This window comes from Alnus glutinosa, chromosome 2 (assembly GCF_958979055.1).
Source record: "Alnus glutinosa chromosome 2, dhAlnGlut1.1, whole genome shotgun sequence".
Taxonomy (NCBI): domain Eukaryota; kingdom Viridiplantae; phylum Streptophyta; class Magnoliopsida; order Fagales; family Betulaceae; genus Alnus; species Alnus glutinosa.
Genome location: NC_084887.1, coordinates 38,069,528 through 38,087,969, shown reverse-complemented (window position 1 = coordinate 38,087,969; position 18,442 = coordinate 38,069,528). Strand labels below are relative to the sequence as shown.

General features: G+C 37.1%; 2 protein-coding genes and 1 long non-coding RNA gene across 3 annotated transcripts; 2 read left to right on the top strand and 1 right to left on the bottom strand.

The window, feature by feature from the left end:
• The first annotated feature begins 2,079 nt into the window (after positions 1-2,079).
• Positions 2,080-7,440, top strand: LOC133860003 (uncharacterized). Its single transcript, XR_009898840.1, has 3 exons — positions 2,080-2,525; positions 5,730-5,801; positions 7,157-7,440. It is a non-coding gene; the product is annotated as an uncharacterized LOC133860003 (long non-coding RNA).
• Positions 7,441-12,330: 4,890 nt separating this feature from the next.
• LOC133860607 (uncharacterized) lies at positions 12,331-13,572 on the top strand. Its single transcript, XM_062296182.1, has one exon. The coding sequence runs from the start codon at positions 12,331-12,333 to the stop codon at positions 13,570-13,572; it is 1,242 nt and encodes a 413-aa protein (XP_062152166.1).
• A 2,747-nt stretch (positions 13,573-16,319) lies between these two features.
• On the bottom strand, positions 16,320-17,570 carry LOC133860152 (UPF0481 protein At3g47200-like). The gene is made up of 2 exons (XM_062295818.1): positions 16,928-17,570; positions 16,320-16,858 (listed from the first exon to the last, which is right to left on the bottom strand). Exons 1-2 carry the CDS (start codon positions 17,568-17,570, stop codon positions 16,320-16,322), a joined length of 1,182 nt encoding a protein of 393 aa, XP_062151802.1.
• Between the last annotated feature and the right edge of the window lie 872 nt (positions 17,571-18,442).

The following is an 18,442-nucleotide window of genomic DNA, read 5'->3' as shown; positions in this document are numbered from 1 at the left end:
GAATTCATGGAGCTTGGTGCTGCTATGCCTGGTGCGAAACCGGTCGACGCTTTCACCAGAAAGGGTGGCAGATGCAAGCAACAGAGATCGGCAATGTGGGCTTTTGCAGTGCTGATAGCGTCCTTTGTCGTAGGTCGACGCAAAGATGGAGGAGAGGGGGGGCCGGCAGGGGCCATCCCCCCCCCCCCCCCCCCACCCCACTTTTTTGAAAAAAAAAAATTCTAAAAATAAAAAATAAAAAATTAGTCCATTAGCCCCTTCTCAATTTGTTGGCCCTTACCCAATTAATTTTTGTTCCTTAACCAAATAAACCTATAAAAAAGCCCAAATCCACAGATTTGTTGTAGACTTGTAGTCTCTAAACATCAAAAGCCGGTATGCACTTAATTAAGGGGGGCATTTCCAGTTCCAACACAGCCAGACAACTCAAATTTTGAAACAAAAATATTTAATTAAAAAAAAAAATTGAAACAAGAATACATCTGTACTCTTCTCCACCTCTCAGCCGACCTACTGCAGTTTCCAGTTTGCACACCAAATCCAACACCACGGCCAAGCAGTAAGCACAAAATTATCGCTTTGCACACCAGGTCCACAGCAGTGACGACACAATGGTAATCTGCTCATATTTTTTGTTGGTGATAACTATGTATGACTTTTTTTTTTTTTTATATATATATAGATACGTTACAAACAAACAACAACTAAGGATTTAAAAGGAGAGCAACAATACTCGTAGGATCAGTGCCACTGACAAAAGGAACATGAGATAGATGGAAACCAGAGGAGGAGGGAATGCTGCTAGAATTAAATCTAGCTGCGGCCCAATGTGCCACATAATGAGCACTGAAGTTTGCACTCCTATTGACTTTCCGCGCTAACCATGTAGTGCCAGGAGGAATAGAGTCTAATGTTTGGGTAATGATGTCAGCGATACGCCAATCCTAAACAATTGTTGGATCTTAAAGAACAAGGATAACGACTTGAGAATCACCTTCAAGGATAAACCTGTTGAGGTGGAGTGAGGATGCCAAAGAGACAGCAAGCTGACCAGCTAAAGCCTCACCTTTATTAGGGGAGCATTTGGACTGAATTTGGGAAGCGAACTTGATCAAGTGCCCACTATGATTTCTACAAATAGCAGCTTGGCTTGAGAATGAGTCACAAATTGCAGTATCAAAATTAATCTTAACCCAATGTAATGGGGGCCGGATCCATTTTTCCGGTATGGGGTCAATCTGGTGCAACCAAGCATCACAATGTTGGTGAAATGTAGAGGTAATGAGCTTTGCAACAGTACGAGCATCGAAGAAGACCTTATCGTGGAAAGCTTTGTTACGATAAAACCAAAGCATGTCACATGCAACACTTGCAAAAACCTGAAAGCAATGGCGCTCTGCACTCGGAATATTCAGAGTTGCCCCAGGGGATAGGATAATTTGGATCCAATCCCGTAAATTGGGTGAATCCAATGTTGTAGAATCAAGCGGCCAAGGTGAGAGATGCCAAACAACCCTTGAAAAATGACAATGAAAGAAAAGATGCCTGAGAGAGTCTGGGCGGCTGGGCCAGTGTAAAGACCAAGAAATTAAATAGGAAATGTAGCAATTAATAAGTTATGTTTATTAAATAGATGAGATTAATAATACGCCCTAAGCGATAATTATACTTTTGAAATAAAATAAGTTTAAGATAAAATAGTATAAATAAAATAATAATAACGGGTTCTAGTTGAACAAATAATTAATTGTATAGGTCGATTGTAGTTAAATTAAATATGTGGTCAAATATTAATTAATGAATGATAGAAATAAACTAAGATGGGGTCCTACTGCAAATAATAATAAATAAGAGCATTAAATAAAAAGAAATCCTAACTTGCCACATGTCACCACTGGATTAGTTAAGAGAAGATTACGTTATCCTCTCTCAATCAATCTCATGATGACACATTGCACTTTATCTTTTCTTTCCATTTCTCTTTATTTTTCCCCCAATCTGGTTACTCTCACGCACTCCTCTCTTCTTCCTTTTCTTTTCTTTCTTTTCTTCTTTCTTCCTCTATCTCTCCCCCATGCCCGACACACGGACGCAGGCCCCCCCCCCCTTCTCTCTCTCCTTCTTCTATTTTCTTTCTTTCTTCTTTCCTCTTCTTTGTTCTTCATTTCCCCTCCACCCGAGAGACACCAAACGGAGAGTGAGATACTAAGACAGAGAGAGTGAGATTGGAGATTAGAGAGATCCGGTGGACCCACGAGCCAAACCCGACGAACCAAGAGACCCTGTGAACGCCAGAGGCCCGATCCTCCATGGATCGTCGCTGGCGAGCCAGGGGTGCGTTTTTCAGACGGAACCCACGAGCTTGGACCCAAGGACCCGAGGAGGAGAACCGATGGTGACCCGATCCATGAAGACATGATGAACCCGAAACCCGACGGCTTGAAGGCCGATTTCCGGCGATTCCATGGTAGATTTCCGGTGACTTTTCCGGTGCCATTCCTTTGTTTCAAACAGAAATCCGTTAGGTAATTTCTTGTTGATTGCTAGTTGATATTCTGTAGATTTTGAGTATGTGTGTTTGAGTGGATTTCCCTGTTTTGGGTGTCTCAGCTAGATGATGGTTTTGTATTGATTATGGGTTGAGGATGGCCAAATGGTTGTGGGTGTTCTTGAAATTGGTTTTGATGGATGTATTTTTATGGGTTAACTTAGTTGGGAAATTCTGGATTTGTTGTTGACCGAATGGGTCTTTGGATTGATTATGGTGGCTGAAATTCGGTATTGTTTGGGTTTGGTTTTGGTGATTTTTGGTAAGCTACCAAATTGGTTGGACCGAATGATGGGGTTTTGGTGGTGGTAGTTCTTGTGATTCAGTTTAGATTATTTGATTTATCTTTGTTAAATATGAGAATGATATTTTAATTTAGATTAGTTCCGTTGATTGGATTATTGTTGGATGTTTGATGTTTTAGTTGTTTGGATTTGTAGTGCTCGGATGGAGTAGCTGAATGGGTATTATCAGTTGAATGGATTGATCTTCGATGGCTGTAATTTGATGGGTGTGTTCTTAAATTTGAATTGTATTGTTTTCAAGGGTGTTTTGGAGGATTGAGTTGTTGGGTACCTTGGTTGTTTGTGGCTAATTAGTTGGTGTTAGTAGATGTTTGGCTGGGTTGTATGGGTGTTGTAGATGAGTGGTTGAATTTTTTGGTGGTCGATTGGGTGGTTTGGGAGACAATCGGTTTGAGGCCATTGTTGTTGATATTGATGAGTATGTAATTTTAGTTGTAGTGAAATGTTATGGATTGTTGGTTTGATGGTTGTGTTATGACCAATAGAGAAGTGGATTGTGATATTTATATATATGTTGGACCAAAAAGGGTGCAAACCCAAGTGTAGGTTTTCGCAAGTAATAATTCTCGGTAAGTACGAGGTCGATCCACAGGGAATGGTAGATACTAAGTAAAATTCCTATTATTGTGCAAAAAAAGTAAATTAAATGGATTTTTCCACTAAAAAGTGGAGCAATGGATAGATGATAAACTAAAATAAAATTAGCTAAACTAAATTAAGAAAAATTAAAAGAAAACACTAAGGCTTCCGGGATCCACCTAGCAATTTATTACATATTCTTGAGACATAATATAAAATAGATCAAACATGGGTTGATTGAGAACTTGATTTCATAAACATGACACAATAAATTAAGCATTCAAAATATTTTCGAAACATAACAAATCAAACAAAGTAAGCATTTGATATAAACAAAAATCATAATGAATCAAAATAAAGTTGTATCATAAAATTACTCTCAAATAAAAATCAACCCCAAATTTAATCAATAATATAAGAGTATCAAGAATACATAATAAAAAAAACTAGGCTTCACCCCTAGCCTTAGCTAGAGATTTAACCGCTCAAACAATAAAACCGGTTTGGAGCCTCCATAACTGTCCTTGCTTCTTCCTTCTTCCTCCGGGGCTCTGCGGCTCTTAAGACCAAAACATGGTATTTATAGTGCTTCCGAGGTCTTTTGGGGTTTTTCTTGGTGGTCAAGCTAAGGAAAGAATCACATCTTGCATTAATTGCATAGCAGCCCGAGGATGGAAATAAATCAGATCTTGAATATGTGTGACTTGGTAAAAATCATGGAAAGAAATCATGTAAAGTCATTCTGATTTGTGCTCCACACGTCCATCACCAAGTATATATGGAAAGAAAATCAACTGTGTATGGAAGGAATTTGCTTTGGAAGAAAATCAGCTTGATGCGGTCCTCTCGTCATAACACATCCATTGAAATTCCAAATCAAGTAGGAAAAAGACTCCAAATCCGCACAGATTTGCGCTCTGTTATTGCGGGGCAAATTGGGCATAGTAAAAGTCCGAAACAGGAAAAACCTATTTCAGACTTATTTGTAGAATTTTTCATTAGCTTTCCAACGCCACCAAAATCAATGCAATCAGATTTTTGAGTCGAAAGTTATGATGAAAATAAGATGACAAGCTCATTCAGGATTCTTTCCCTAAATAAAGGATTTGCCACTTTGTTGAAATCTTGGAATTTGGACGATTTTCTTCCACAGCCTTTTTGCCAATAACGTGTAGAGTAGCTGCCTCAATCTTATTTCCCAGCTTGATGGTCAATTCCACCAAGTGGTCCAGTCGCTTGAAAGCAACAACAATTCCTACAAAAAGAAATACAATTCATTGCATTTATATCCATTTAAGCTCAAATTTAATAATTAAACATTATTCCACAATTAAATATTAAATGCAAGAATTATGACAAAACATAGTATGATAATGCTTATTTTAATAGAGAAAATATGCATTTTTGAGCACTTATCAATATATATTGTTAATTATTGGTTTGGGGGGAAGTTTAAGTTGAATGAAGCTGTTTGAATGTTAAAAGTATGTTTTGAGGGTTTAATTTAGTAGGGACTTATTTATAAGCTTGTATTGACTTGTGAACGTGGCCTAGTGGTTTAGGGTGTTAGTAGGATCACATGGTTATGTCTATGAGTTAGGAATTTTGGTGGGGTTTGGAGACTTTACGACTCATTTGGAGATGCTTTGATTTAACTAAGTTATTGATTGGTGTAACGAGCTTTTGGTAGAGAACATGCTATTTCCATTTACGAAAAGGAGTTGAGTTAGTTATCATCTCGTAAGTGGTTAAATGAGTAAGATAATGACTAATATAAATTGAGGAGTGAAGGCAACATGAAGTAAGTGAGCACATAAAATATTTTGGCATAAAGAAAGAATAAACCTGTGAATAGGTAAAGTAATTATATAAATAGATTATGGATTTTAGGCTAATATAATTAAAGACATTAAGATAACCTTTAAAGTATAAGTCACTAAGGTTCTAAGTTGGAAAGACCTAATGGTTTAGGTTAAGTGTTGTGTGTGTATATATATATATATATATATATATATATATATATTGTTAACTTAGTAAATAAATGACAAACTATAAAAAGATCAGTAATAATAATGTGGTACAACAATAATGTATAAGCTAATGAAATATAGTAAACACATCTTAGCGTCAATAAATGAAATAAAATGTGAACCTAAACCTAAATGATAATCTAATAATAGTTTAGGATAATTAACCAGATTTAGACACGGGTAATGTGACGCGAGAGCACGCAGGCAGTCTTTGTGTCATAGAGTGTAGAGTTTCATAGCGTAGTCTAACGTTATAAGTATTTGCAGGATCGTGTCATAATTGGAGACTTCAATGGGTTCTTCAATGTAGAGTTGGAGTCGGGAGTCCAATGCAGCCAGGTGATATTTTACTCACTGAAAAACTGTTATTTTTATACATTATAGAATTGCAAAATATATATGTTGTTTTATAAATCCGAACCAATTGTATGTTAAATATACATGTTTTGCTTGATTTGAGTACTTTAGAGTATGTTCAAATATATCAATAATGTTATGAAATGATGTATGAATGAAATGTGTTGAATTGATTTAGAGTGTTTTAATGTGAGCTGCGGTTGAGATTTAAATTATGCAAAGTAGAATGATAAAATTACATGTTGATTGATTTAGCTAATTTGAAGAAAGCATGATTTGCAAAGAATATGAGTATAGAGTTTGAATTGTAAAGCATAAAGCATGAGCATGAGCATAAGAATGAAAGGAAGAGTAAGCCTCAAAGAATGAAAAGGAAGGAAAGTCTCACAAGGAATGAAAGGACCATCATAAGCATGCATATCATTGTTTAAATTGTCTTATGTTTTCATGATATAGAATATTGTAGTTTTTATACTAGACGTATTAGTATGCCTAAGAGTTTTAATGGCAAAAGAGCTTATGTATACTGCTATCGTCTAGTTGCATAATTTTAGAACATTGAGCTTGGACGAACAAGAATATTGTCATGGTTCGGTATGAGTAATACAGCGTCCTAGGAGTAGGTAGATGAATTGTCGTAGCACATCAGTAAGAAGTGCTTGGATACCCGAGTTTTACTCTAGTAACTGCATGGACAACTATGTGCTAGACATGAAGTTGTAATGCCCTAGGATTCCGTGTTAACCATGTTCGGAAAATGATAGTAAGCTTGTACTAAAGAGCGAGATGGCATGTTTTAAGCTTAGTGTACTTGGTTTTGACGCTATTGGTTGCAATATCAGTGTGACTTGGGAGTAGGTAGATGGATTGTAGTTGCACATCAGTAAGAAGTGCTTGGATATCAGAGTCTTACTCTAGTAACCGCATGGACAACTATGTGCTTTGACATGAAGTTGTAATGCCTTGAGGCACAGTGTTATCACAGTTAATAACGTTAGACCTATGTGCATTTGAGCTACCAACATAAAAGTGTTATTGTAGGTGGGTTTATACGTGGTTGCTTCCAAGCCAATGGAACTTCTACGTATGGTTCCAACTACATAGTATGTTTTAAATGTTTTCTTATAGTCGGTGTTTGCTATATCAGCTATAGGGTTTTTCAAACAAAATTTTATAAATTGGTAGCTATTATAATGTACGCGAGACTAAAAAGAAAATGTTAGTTCTTTGCGAAAACTCAGTTAGTTTAATATCATTGAGGTCTCAGTATTATGTACTGAGGCGGTGAACTCATCATTTCACCTATACGGATGTGACAAACCTCCACAACCGTATAGATGATGTCCCTTTGGCTGCAGGTACTCGGGTCGTATTTGATGGGGTTGTAGACGTGCATTTGGGATATTATGACCGGAGCTCGCCTCGACGGTCGTAAATGCGGGACCATGGGCGTCCTCAGTTTTATAGGTTTTGTTATGGCTTGTGACGCATGTGTCACTCGTTATTGTATAAAGCCATTTTTGTTATGTATTTATATTGAGGAAAGATTTAAACACATAGATGTTAAATGTCTCTTCTTGTTATTAATTTATGATAGATGTTTAAGATGTGATTTCCGCTATTGAGTTTATGTTTTTCGCTGCATAGTAGTTAGATGTTGTACTCTGATTTACCAGGTACATATTATGGGGTATGTACCATATGTGGCTTTGCGACACATCGTCGTGCCACTGTGAGGATCCATTAGTATTTTAAGAGATTAATATTTATGAAATGTTTTGTATAAAAAAAAAAAATGGGTCGTCACAGCCAGACTTACAAAGCGGGCAAAGGAAACCGGGGTGATATTCCGGAATAATAGATTGTAATCGCACTGTAGTGGGGAGAATGTCCCAAGCTATTTTCCACAGAAAAAGCCGAAGGCGATCAGTGAGCTGTAATTTCCAGATATCTTTCCAGAAAGGAGATGGGGAAAGAATGGGATTACCAGTGAAGTCATTATTTAGAATTGCCAAGTATGCTGAGTTGGTTGTGAAGCGGCCTGAGCAAGATGGAGTCCACAGATAACTTGAAGTGACTTCCTGTGAAATAGGCAACTGGCTAATTGCATTAGCAGATAGGAAGTCAAAGATGTCATAAAGAAGAAGTCTGTTCCACTGTCTCGTACCCGGAATAATAAGATCAAATATTGAGAGAGGGGAGATGTCTGCTGTCCGGGTAACGGGGAGAAGGCCTATGAGAGGGGAGAGAAGGTACCTAGGCCGTGGTCCAAATGGGGTTAGGGCTAGTAGTAGAGATCGCTAGGCAAGAACCCGAACTTAGATATTGCTTGCATTTTTGAATTCCTTGCCATAGCCAAGATGCTGTAGGGGAAGATGGAGCCGAAAGAAAGGAACCATAAGGAATATATTTTGTATGTAAGTGCTGAACCCAAAAAGAAGTTGTAGTGAGGAATTTCCAGCCAAGCTTCGTAATAAGTGCCTGATTCATGGTGGTCATTTTCTGAAGGCCAAGACCTCCTTGATGTCGTGGGAGACAAATCGAATCCCAAGATTTAAGACTCAGATGACGGGCTTTATCAGGGGGAAACCCCCACCAAAAATCTTTAAAGCGGCGGTCTAAAGTGTGGCAGAGGGAGGACGGTAACAGGAAAGTGCTCATGGCATAAGTAGGGATTGCGGCAGCCGTGGATTTAATGAGGACAGTCCGTCCAGCTTGAGAGAGCGTCTTGGCACGCCATCCATTGATTTTGGAAAGGACTTTATCAATTAGAGGCTGGAAAGCGTCCTTTTGAGAGGCCCTGAACATCTGAGGCAGACCCAGATAAAAAGGGGCAGAGATCGTCATATGGTAAGGAATAATCCCGAGGATACTGGAAATACTGGCAAGAGAGGTATTCTTGTTGAAAAGAATGGAAGACTTCCCATTATTAACCTTTTGGCCCGACCAACTGCAGTATTTGTTAAGGCAGGAGGTGATGACTGTCGCCTCATTGGACGTGGCCTTTGCAAAGATAATTAAATCATCCGCAAACAAAAGATGATTAATCGGTGGGCAAGCACATGAAATCTTGATTCCCTTGAGAAGACCAATGGATTCCTATTGTTGAAAGAGCCTAGAGAGAACCTCTGTACCTAGAATAAAGAGGAAATGAGAGAGGGGATCACCTTGTCGGAGGCCTCGGGTAGGAGTGAAAAGCCCAAAGGGGGAGCCATTAATTAGAATCGAACAGGACACAGAGGAGACACAAATCCTTATCCAATTGACATAGGTGGGGTGAAATCCCAATTTAAGCATGATGTTTAATAAGAAGTCCCATTCCATTCGATCAAACGCTTTTTCCATGTCTATTTTAACAGCCATAAGACCTCCACGACCTCGCTTAGACTTGAGAGAATGAAGAAGCTCGTGAGCCATAATAGAGTTATCTTGGATCGAGAGAGTCTAACTCTTGAAAGTTGAAAACAACTATTTTTTTTATTTGTTTTATGGAAGTCTCTGGACTAGAAAATTGAAAGATAGTTCGTTTTCAACTTTGTGACTTGACTTGTCAAAAAGCTTTAAGCTTTTGTGACATTTGTCCCTGGAGAGTCAGAATATAAATAATTAAATAATTTAAATTCAAGCTGTTGTGGGATAATGCCTTCACAGAGTGTGTACGGATAAAATTTTACAAAGCTTTTTTTTTTTTGTTTTTTTGTTTAATAGGTTTTTTAATTGTTTTGTAAGGATAAAATTTTGAAAATAGTTGATTTAATCTGATTATTACGATACAGAACAATAATAAATTTGCAACACAAAAGCGGTACAAAATCACTCAACGCACGTCCCACTTTTTGAGGTTACTTTTCTAAGCTCAATTCCTAATATAAGTGGTATTGTAATTAGAATATTATGGTTATTGAATATTGAGAATATTTGTTATTATTGTTTATAAGTCTAAACAATTAATTGGAGAATTTGACATGTGAAAACTATTATATTCTATTATTCTTTATGTGAGTTCATTAACTATTAACTTACAAATATGTTTTTCTTACTTTTCTAAAGACTCCAATATAATCATGTAAATTTATTTGTAGATGATGGGAAAGCCAAATACAATACTTGACTTTTTCAAAAGAAAAAATGCATAAAGTTCAAATGCCAATGTTAGTGATACATCGTCGCCAACTTCTGATATCATAGTTTCTGAAAATTCTTCTAAAAAATCTCGAAAAGTTGACGTCAATGAGTTTGATATTAGTTCATTGGAGTTTGATCCTGGATTGCGTCGTCAAATATGGGAGTATAACGTTAATCAACGGGATGAAATTCGACGAGCTTACATTCAAGCTAGTCCGTACCAATTTATCCTTAAAGAGTACCCAAAATCTGGAAATCGAAATCATCTTCGTAGCTTTCAACATTCGTGGTTCAATTTATTTCCTACATGGCTTGAATATTCGAAGAAAAAAGATGCAGCATTTTGTCTACCATGCTTTCTCTTTAATAAGCCATCTGGGCATCTTACGCAACGTGTATTCACTATAGATGGATTCGGGAGTTGGAAGAAAGTTAGAGATGGAAAAAATTGTGCTTTTCTCAATCATATAAGAAAAGATCCTAATTCATTTCATAGAATTACTGAGAGGTCATATGAAGATTTGAAGAACCAGTCTCAACACATACAGAATGTGTTTGAAAATTTCACTTCTGAACAAATTGCAAACAATCAACTGCAGTTAAAAGCTTCAATTGAAGTTGTTCGAATGCTGGCATTTCAAGGTATTGCTTTTAGAGGTCGGGATGAAAGTGTGATTCAACGAATCGTGGATATTTTCTTGAAATATTGAATTTGTTAGTTTCATATAATGAACAAATTGCTGAAGTTTGCTGAAGTGATAGCTAAAGTTCCAAAAAATGCCTCTTACACATCACCAATGATACAAAAAGAAATTTTACATATTTTTTCAACCAAAGTGAAGGAGACAATTCGCAAAGAAATTGGTAATGCAAAGTTTTGCATAATTGTTGATGAAGCTCGTGATGAGTCAATGAATGAGCAAATAGCTATAGTTTTAAGATTTGTTGACAAAGATGGTTTTGTGCGGGAATGCTTTTTTGGGCTTTGATGTGTGTTTTAAATAGTACTCGCAAGCAAACGAATCGTTTGCAATATAGTGTGTGCAAGTGCGAGGTCGAATCCACAGGGAAATGGTCAAATATTGGTGTCTTGCTTAATCAACCTTATTTTAACCTAGTTCCAAAGGTTTGAGAATTGATTCAAGAACAAAAGACTAAATAAAAGAGATGGAATGAAATATGCAAATTAAAAGGAACTAAGGCTAAGGAATCCACCAAACCAAATCCTACAACTCACACTCTTGGTTTCCACTTGAACACCCAAAGAACATTAAGCTTAGGGTGTCATTCAAGTTTCTTAACCATGAACCCGAGAACCATTAAATGAATCCAACACATAGACAAATCACAAAGAGTACCAATTGAAATCAAAACATCCAATGTATCATTCAATCACAATGGATATCATCATTCAAACCGATAAAACATTGTATTCATCGGTTGAAACACATAAAATGTCCTCTTTCCACCACTAACCACATTCATTGCAAAAGATAAAGCTTTAAATGAATGGAACTTGAACAACTAATATGATATATCATTAAATGTGCAAGTGGTACACCAAGATTGTGAGTGTCATCAATGGAAAGGTTTCATCCTCAACCCTAGTTGAGGTTACTAGCCTTCCATGACTAAAAACACCACAAGAAAATGATGAACAACCATGGAAATGAAAGAAAAGCTTTACAAGGAGAAAGTATCTGAAAATAAAACTACTGAAATACAATACAACATGCACGAAATTAAATCTATCTACTGAATTTTATGCTCTACACTACTCTATTCTCTCCTCTTCTACTCTCTTTTACAAGGAGGCATGGCTATGGCTTTTATAGAAGAGAGCTAGGGCTAGAAATGACTCATTTACCATCTTCTAGGGTTCCTCTGCTGCTAGAGACAACCACAAACACGAAACCAGCGTGTTCTGCAGCGAAAATCAAAGGGAAGACTGCTTTTTGGCTTCTGATTGGGCGTTCTGGCGCACTCTGCAAAAGCAGTTTCTGGGAAATTTCGATCGATCGACTATTGTTTCGATCGATCGACTTCGGGCAAATTTTCGATCGATCGAATTTTAAGTTCGATCGATCGACTTTTCAGGTTCTCCGAATTTCCAGTCATTTCCTTATGAAATTTGTCATTCCTCTCTTATTGTCCTACAGAAACAGAAAACACAAAAACTAACCAAAACATTAGAAAATAATAAGGCTAAAGGTCTAACTAGTGCAAATCAAGGGGTCTAAATACACAATATTTGGCACTCATCAGGCTTGTTCATGTCTCTAATACTGCGGCATTAACCCTACAAAATGGTATATATTTTGTATTGTCTCAACATAAGTTAGCGATTGAAAATATTTGAGGACAAGGATATGACGGGGCAAGTAACATGCGAGGTGGGTGGAATGGGTTGCAAGCTTTGGTTTCAAATGATTGTCCATATGCCTACTACATTCATTGTTTCGTACATCGTTTGCAATTGGCATTAGTGGCGGCATCAAAGGAAGTTATTCCTATTCATCAATTTTTTACTAATTTGACTTTTATTGTCAATATTATTTGTGCTTCGTGCAGTCGATTTGAAGAATTGCGGATTGCCCAAACTGCTGAAATTGCTTACCTAATTGAAATTGATGAGATTCAGAGTGGAAGGGGACTTAATCAAATTAGTAATTTACAACGGGCTGGAGATACTCATTGGAGTTCTCACTTGAGATCAGTTTCTAGCTTGATCAAAATCTTTAGTCCAGCTTGTGAAGTTCTTAAAATAATTGATGTAGGAACTACTTCTTCCCAACGAGTAGAAGCAGATTCAGTTTATCAGGTAATGACTTCATTTGAATTTGTCTTCATCTTGCACCTCATGAAAGAAACAATGCAGATCATTGATCATCTATGTCAAGAATTGCAATCAAAATATCAAGATATTTTAAGTGCCATGAATCTTGTTTCATCCACTAAAGAATATATCCAACAATATAGAGATGATAAATGGGATGATTTACTTACCAATGTGAAGTCATTTTGCGAGAAACGCAATATAGATGTCCCAGATATGAGTGCTCGTTATGTTGAGAGACGAGGTCGAGCTCGCCACCAACAAGCCGACTTTACAATTGAGCAACATTATCGAGTGGATATTTTTTGTGCCTCAATAGATTCTCAATTGCAAGAATTAAATCGTCGGTTTACTGAGCATACAGTGGAGTTGCTTATTCTCGGCTCCGCTCTTGATCCTCGAGCCGCACGTGAATCTTTTAGAATTGATGATATTTGTCAGTTGGTAAACAAGTTTTATCCACAAGACTTTACTGATCTTGAAAAGGAACAGTTGGAAATAGAACTTAACCATTATAAGCATAATGTAGTTCAACATTCGAGTTTCCAAGCATTGTCAAATATTTCTGAATTGTGCCAATGGTTGGTTAGTACCGGAAAATCAACTATCTACCAACTTGTTTTTCGAGTTATTGTACTTGTGCTTACTCTTCCCGTTTCTAACGCAACTACAGAACGAGCATTTTCAGCCATGAATATTGTCAAAACTAGGTTTCGCAACAAAATTGAAGATGAGTTTTTTTACGGATTCTCTAATGGTGTATATCGAAAGAGAAGTTGTTGCAACAATTAGCATAGATTCAATCATAGATAGTTTTCGGGATTCAAAAACACGACGGGTTCCATTTTGATAGGTGTTTTGGCTGAAATTTAATGTATTATGAAACACATATTTTGTATATTTTCTTTTGTTTATTATTATTTTTTTTGTCAAAACTAAAATGATGTTAATTTCGTCTTTATATATTTATTTCATCTTCAATCTTTATATATTTCTTATTCATGCTTTGACCCATACTCCTATTTTAATATATTTGTAATTTATGCATTGACGGCTTGGCCCCTGCCCAAAATACGATCTCGTTTAGGGCAACAAAGGGCAGTCTCGCTCTGTGACTTGCTTTCCTTTAGACTCACAAACTCACAAGATTTTACGGACAAAACCACCTACAAGCAGAGAAATTATCAACCAGTAAAAATTTCCCAACACAAGATCTTCGATGGGCTAAAATCAAAAGCAAAAAACCAACCAAAACATCAGAACCAAAAAAAAAAAAAACCCAAATCAAATAACCCATGGGAAGACAGCAAATTGCAACTACTAAAATACCCAGCCACCCAAATACCCAGAAACAAACCCACCCCCAACCAGAAATCCAAATCCAAAGCACTATTGCGCCAAAATCGGCCCTCACTGCCGAAATTTCAGCTGCAGCCACCAGCTACCAACCTCTGCGCCGCCTCCCCGTGGCGTCGACCCACGGAAAAGGACGTAGGCAGCACTACAAAAGCCCACGTCCCCGATCTCTGCCTCACCACCAACCATTGAGCCAAACCTGTCGCGCGCATCAGCCACCCTCTTCGGTGAAAGCACCTACCAGTTTCGCACCAGGCACAGCAGCACCAAGCTCCATGGATTCCACTTTGCTATCGTGGTGCTAGAGGGACGAAGAGCACTGTTTTTGTTTGGCTCATTAAAAAACGATGTCGTATGTGATGTACTTTTATTGTTAATCTAAAACGATGTGGTTTAGATTAACAGAATCTATACATTAGTTTGCACTATCGCATAAAAGCTGAATCCTAAAACATTGTCAACCGTCCCCTATCCGTTATTTAATAATTAAAAAATATATTTTATCTTTTTTATTTATTCTTTATGCATTTTATCATTTTTTTAATAAAATATATTTTTTAATTATTAAATGACGGACAGAAAACAGTCAAACGTTCCCTGTCTATCATTTCTCAACGTTGTTAATTGTTAAGCAAAAACACAGACAAAGCTAAACATCAGCTTAAAATGATTGATGAATGGTCTTTCGTAAGTGAAGTCTATTTAAAGCTCTAAAACTCGTGTTACATGTTGAATTTGTGTAAAAATTTTAAATACAAAAATAAAAACGGAGTAATAGTGTAAGTTTTCCATATATTTTAACGTTACACATGAAAATCGCTCAAACTGGCACATTCATTTCACGCAACTTTGGTCAAGGTTTATATACTTGCACTACAAAAAATTTGACATTTCGCCATGTGGCTACAATAGCCGTTACTGTAGCCACATGGCCAGATAGCCATGTGTCATAATGACCACGTGGCGAGATGTAGCAGAAAAGACGAAATAGCCTTCTAGACACGTGTATTTAGTACACGTGGCAACATTGCCGCGTGTAATAGATCTACGTGGCCATGTCGCAACATGTATTAATTACACGTGTCCATATGGCCACGTAAATTAATACACATGCCCATATGGCCACATGGCCACATGCAAATATGAGACGTGACCATGTGGCCACGTGTTTAACAGCCACGTGGCCAAAATCAACCACGTGGATTAGGACACGTGGCCACATGGCCACTTGGCAAAGTACACGTGGCCACATGGCCACGTGGAATTTGGACACATGGCAATATGTGTCCGCCACGTGGCCAACTGTTGAATTTTTTTTTTCCAAATTTATATATATATATATACATGCATATAAATCCTTGTATTTAATTTTTTTTTTTTTTTTTTTAAAAAAATAACTTATAATTATTACTATATACGTGCGTAATACACGTAAACGGTTTAGAAACTATATACATGCATAATGACTCGTATATACCCAAACCTTATATTTGTGCTATATATAGTATGCGTGTGTGTGTATATATTTAGGGTTTAGTTCCTTATATAGTATACTTAAAAGTAAACTTTAACCTTATCCTTTTGATCCTCACCGTGGTACAAACTGTGTACAGCATCAAAAAAATAGTATTGCATCCTTGATATAAAACTTCTTGTATAAAACTTCTTACAAACTTTGTTTCCATATATAGGATTTGTCATTTGACTCTATGTATTTCTATGTTGAGTATAGTTTTACTTATAACAGCACATAGAACCTTGCTCTGGGATTCTTTGGTTTGTGAGACTGCAACTGTCTGATTTACTTGGGTCAACCAGAGCCAAAGTCTTCTGGTTGTCGCTTGGGAAGCAAGGTGATCGAGTGCACACCCAATTGGTGAAGCTCTAGTTTAAGCTGTTAAAAAGACAACTAGAAGGAGCCACTATTCTATTGCATTCTGAGATGTGTGTAGACTGCTTAGTTAAAAAGAGTGTAGTTGGAAATTGAAATATATTCCCCATCGCTATGATTGAGAAACTCTTGTTAACACTGATTTGGTTTACACAATCCACAATCAACTCCTTTGACCCAACAATATTATAACACATATATATACTCCAAAGCAAACAACAGTCCTTTATTTACATATTAATTGACATTGAGAAGGACAATCCACAAGTTTGATAAGGAGGCAATATTACTACTATTCTACGGTGTAAATAGTTTGTACGAAAGTGAGGATGAGTATGATAATAGCACCCAACGTTGAAAGAATAATCCATGGATTGCTGAAATAATTGCGCACAAGTATCGCGCGCCATCTGGGCACCTTGTGTTGGCAGTATCTATTCACTTGCAAACCAAGAGTTTCGTAATGGAATTTAGCCACATAAGTATCATGGTAAAGCTTGTTGAAGAACTTGGTCGCATCCTCAGGATTCAACAAGTTATTAACTATCTTTCTTTCACAGAGCTTCTCCATGTCGTCGGTAGTATTGATGAGGTTGTCTAGGAATATGGCATAGGAGGTGATCCTAGCATCAATGCAGTAACATTGCTCAAAGCTAATGAGATTTCGAAAAGCTGTTTCTGTTGTCTGATGAATCAGTATTGGAGGGATTTCCAGAAAACCATTAGTAAATTTTATATCTAAGATGCATTTATCAGACGGTCCCCTTTTGAATTTGATTCCAGCCTCTAGGAGCCTCGTAGCAGAAGGCATGAATTTCAAATGTAATCTGCCTTCTTCCTGATCTTGTTCTGTATTTGTTGAAACCAACCATTTTGGCACCAGTTTCGATTCTAACCCACCTTCTTCCTCTCCTCTAGATGTTGAAATCAAGAATTTTCTCAGCAAGTCTGGAATATGCTTCACGTCTCGAACAGAGTCATTTGGAAAAGGTATTTTGGATGAAAACATGTCAGTAAAAAATGAGGTGGCAAGTTCAATCAGGGTCATTTGGTGTCCAGGATCCCTGGTCTTGTTGAACAAAAGCTCCAGTACCATCCAAGGTACCTGGTTTTCAAGCAATATCAAGTCATGCTGTAGAAATTGGAGCATACAGGGCTTGGTGAAAACAGGGTCATCTCTTTTATACATGTCTTTAATATTGCGGTAGGCATCCCTATAGAATAACTCAAGAGTGAAGCAGCCATCAATTACCAAAATTTCCGTAAATTCATATGGGGTGTAAGCAATTTCATCAGCATAACACTCACGGGCCTCATTCTCCACAGCCTGGATAGAATTGATGAGCTCTCTCAACTTCATGGACGGTATGGGTGATCGATCAATAAGGTCTTGCAAATATTTGGCTTTAATTTTTTCCATGGCTTTCAAGTTTTGACCGCCATGATGGAGAGGCCCAATAGAAAATGCATCAGGGATATAAGCTTGTTTGTTATGCCTGGAGAGAATAGGGGGGGTTCTGAAGATGCAACACTTAGGAGACATGAACAAAAAGTCTGGCATCTTACGTTCTATCGAAGACGCCAAGGCTTCGACATCAATTGTAACACCTCTACATCCTCTGTTCAGAGCCATATTTCTTCTCTTTTTGCTTCCTAAAATCGTTTCTTCAAGAATGACCCCAAAAAAACAAAACAAAACAAAACAGATTTATATCTTAAGACGAAATTCACTTCAAAAACAATAACATGCAGGGGCCATCAGCCATTTTTTTTTTTTTTCAAAAAAAAAAAAAACAAAAGGAAAAAGAAAAAGGAAAAAAAACAAAAAATAAATAAATAAATAAATAACTAATGAGCAGTGCCACGTCAACCTAGCGGAATAGGAGTGAGTTAAGAATGTGTTTTTTTAGCATTTCTTAAAATCAAATCATAAGAATATTTTTCTGGATAGGATAAATAAAACTAGTCTCTGTAACTAATATATAACTAATCTATGCTGGAATGCTTGGAGTATATACCTCTTCACATTGGACAGTTCAGATAAAGGGGCAGTAGCTATTGCTTTATTTGCTTGATTGCTTCAATGGTGGCTGTTAAGGTTTAATTAAATGGGCCTTTGCTATAATCGAGGTTCACGTTTACCGAACCCTTGTTGTACTATGTACAACGACAATTGAAATTGCATGTATTATGGGCCTGATCAAGGCCCACCTATATTGATTACATGTCAATTTAACTTCCAAGTGTTGAATAGAGGTCCAAAACCGACCGATCACGAAATTGTCTACCTCGTGCCGTTGGTGAGCCACACCACATTTGTGCTTCTCACTTCGTTCTGTTCTCCTAAATTTTTTTTGTTCCCTTTTATGTTTGATGTTTTATTTATTTTATTTTTATGAGATCAAGAGATATATG

Coding starts and splice junctions, on each gene's coding strand:
- LOC133860152 (XM_062295818.1), bottom strand. CDS start 17,570: ATGTCTCCTAAGTGTTGCATCTTCAGAACCCCCCCTATTCTCTCCAGG. Junction 16,859..16,927: donor ATCTAGAGGAGAGGAAGAAG/GTGGGTTAGAAT, acceptor ATCAGGAAGAAG/GCAGATTACATTTGAAATTC.
- LOC133860607 (XM_062296182.1), top strand. CDS start 12,331: ATGCGAGGTGGGTGGAATGGGTTGCAAGCTTTGGTTTCAAATGATTGT.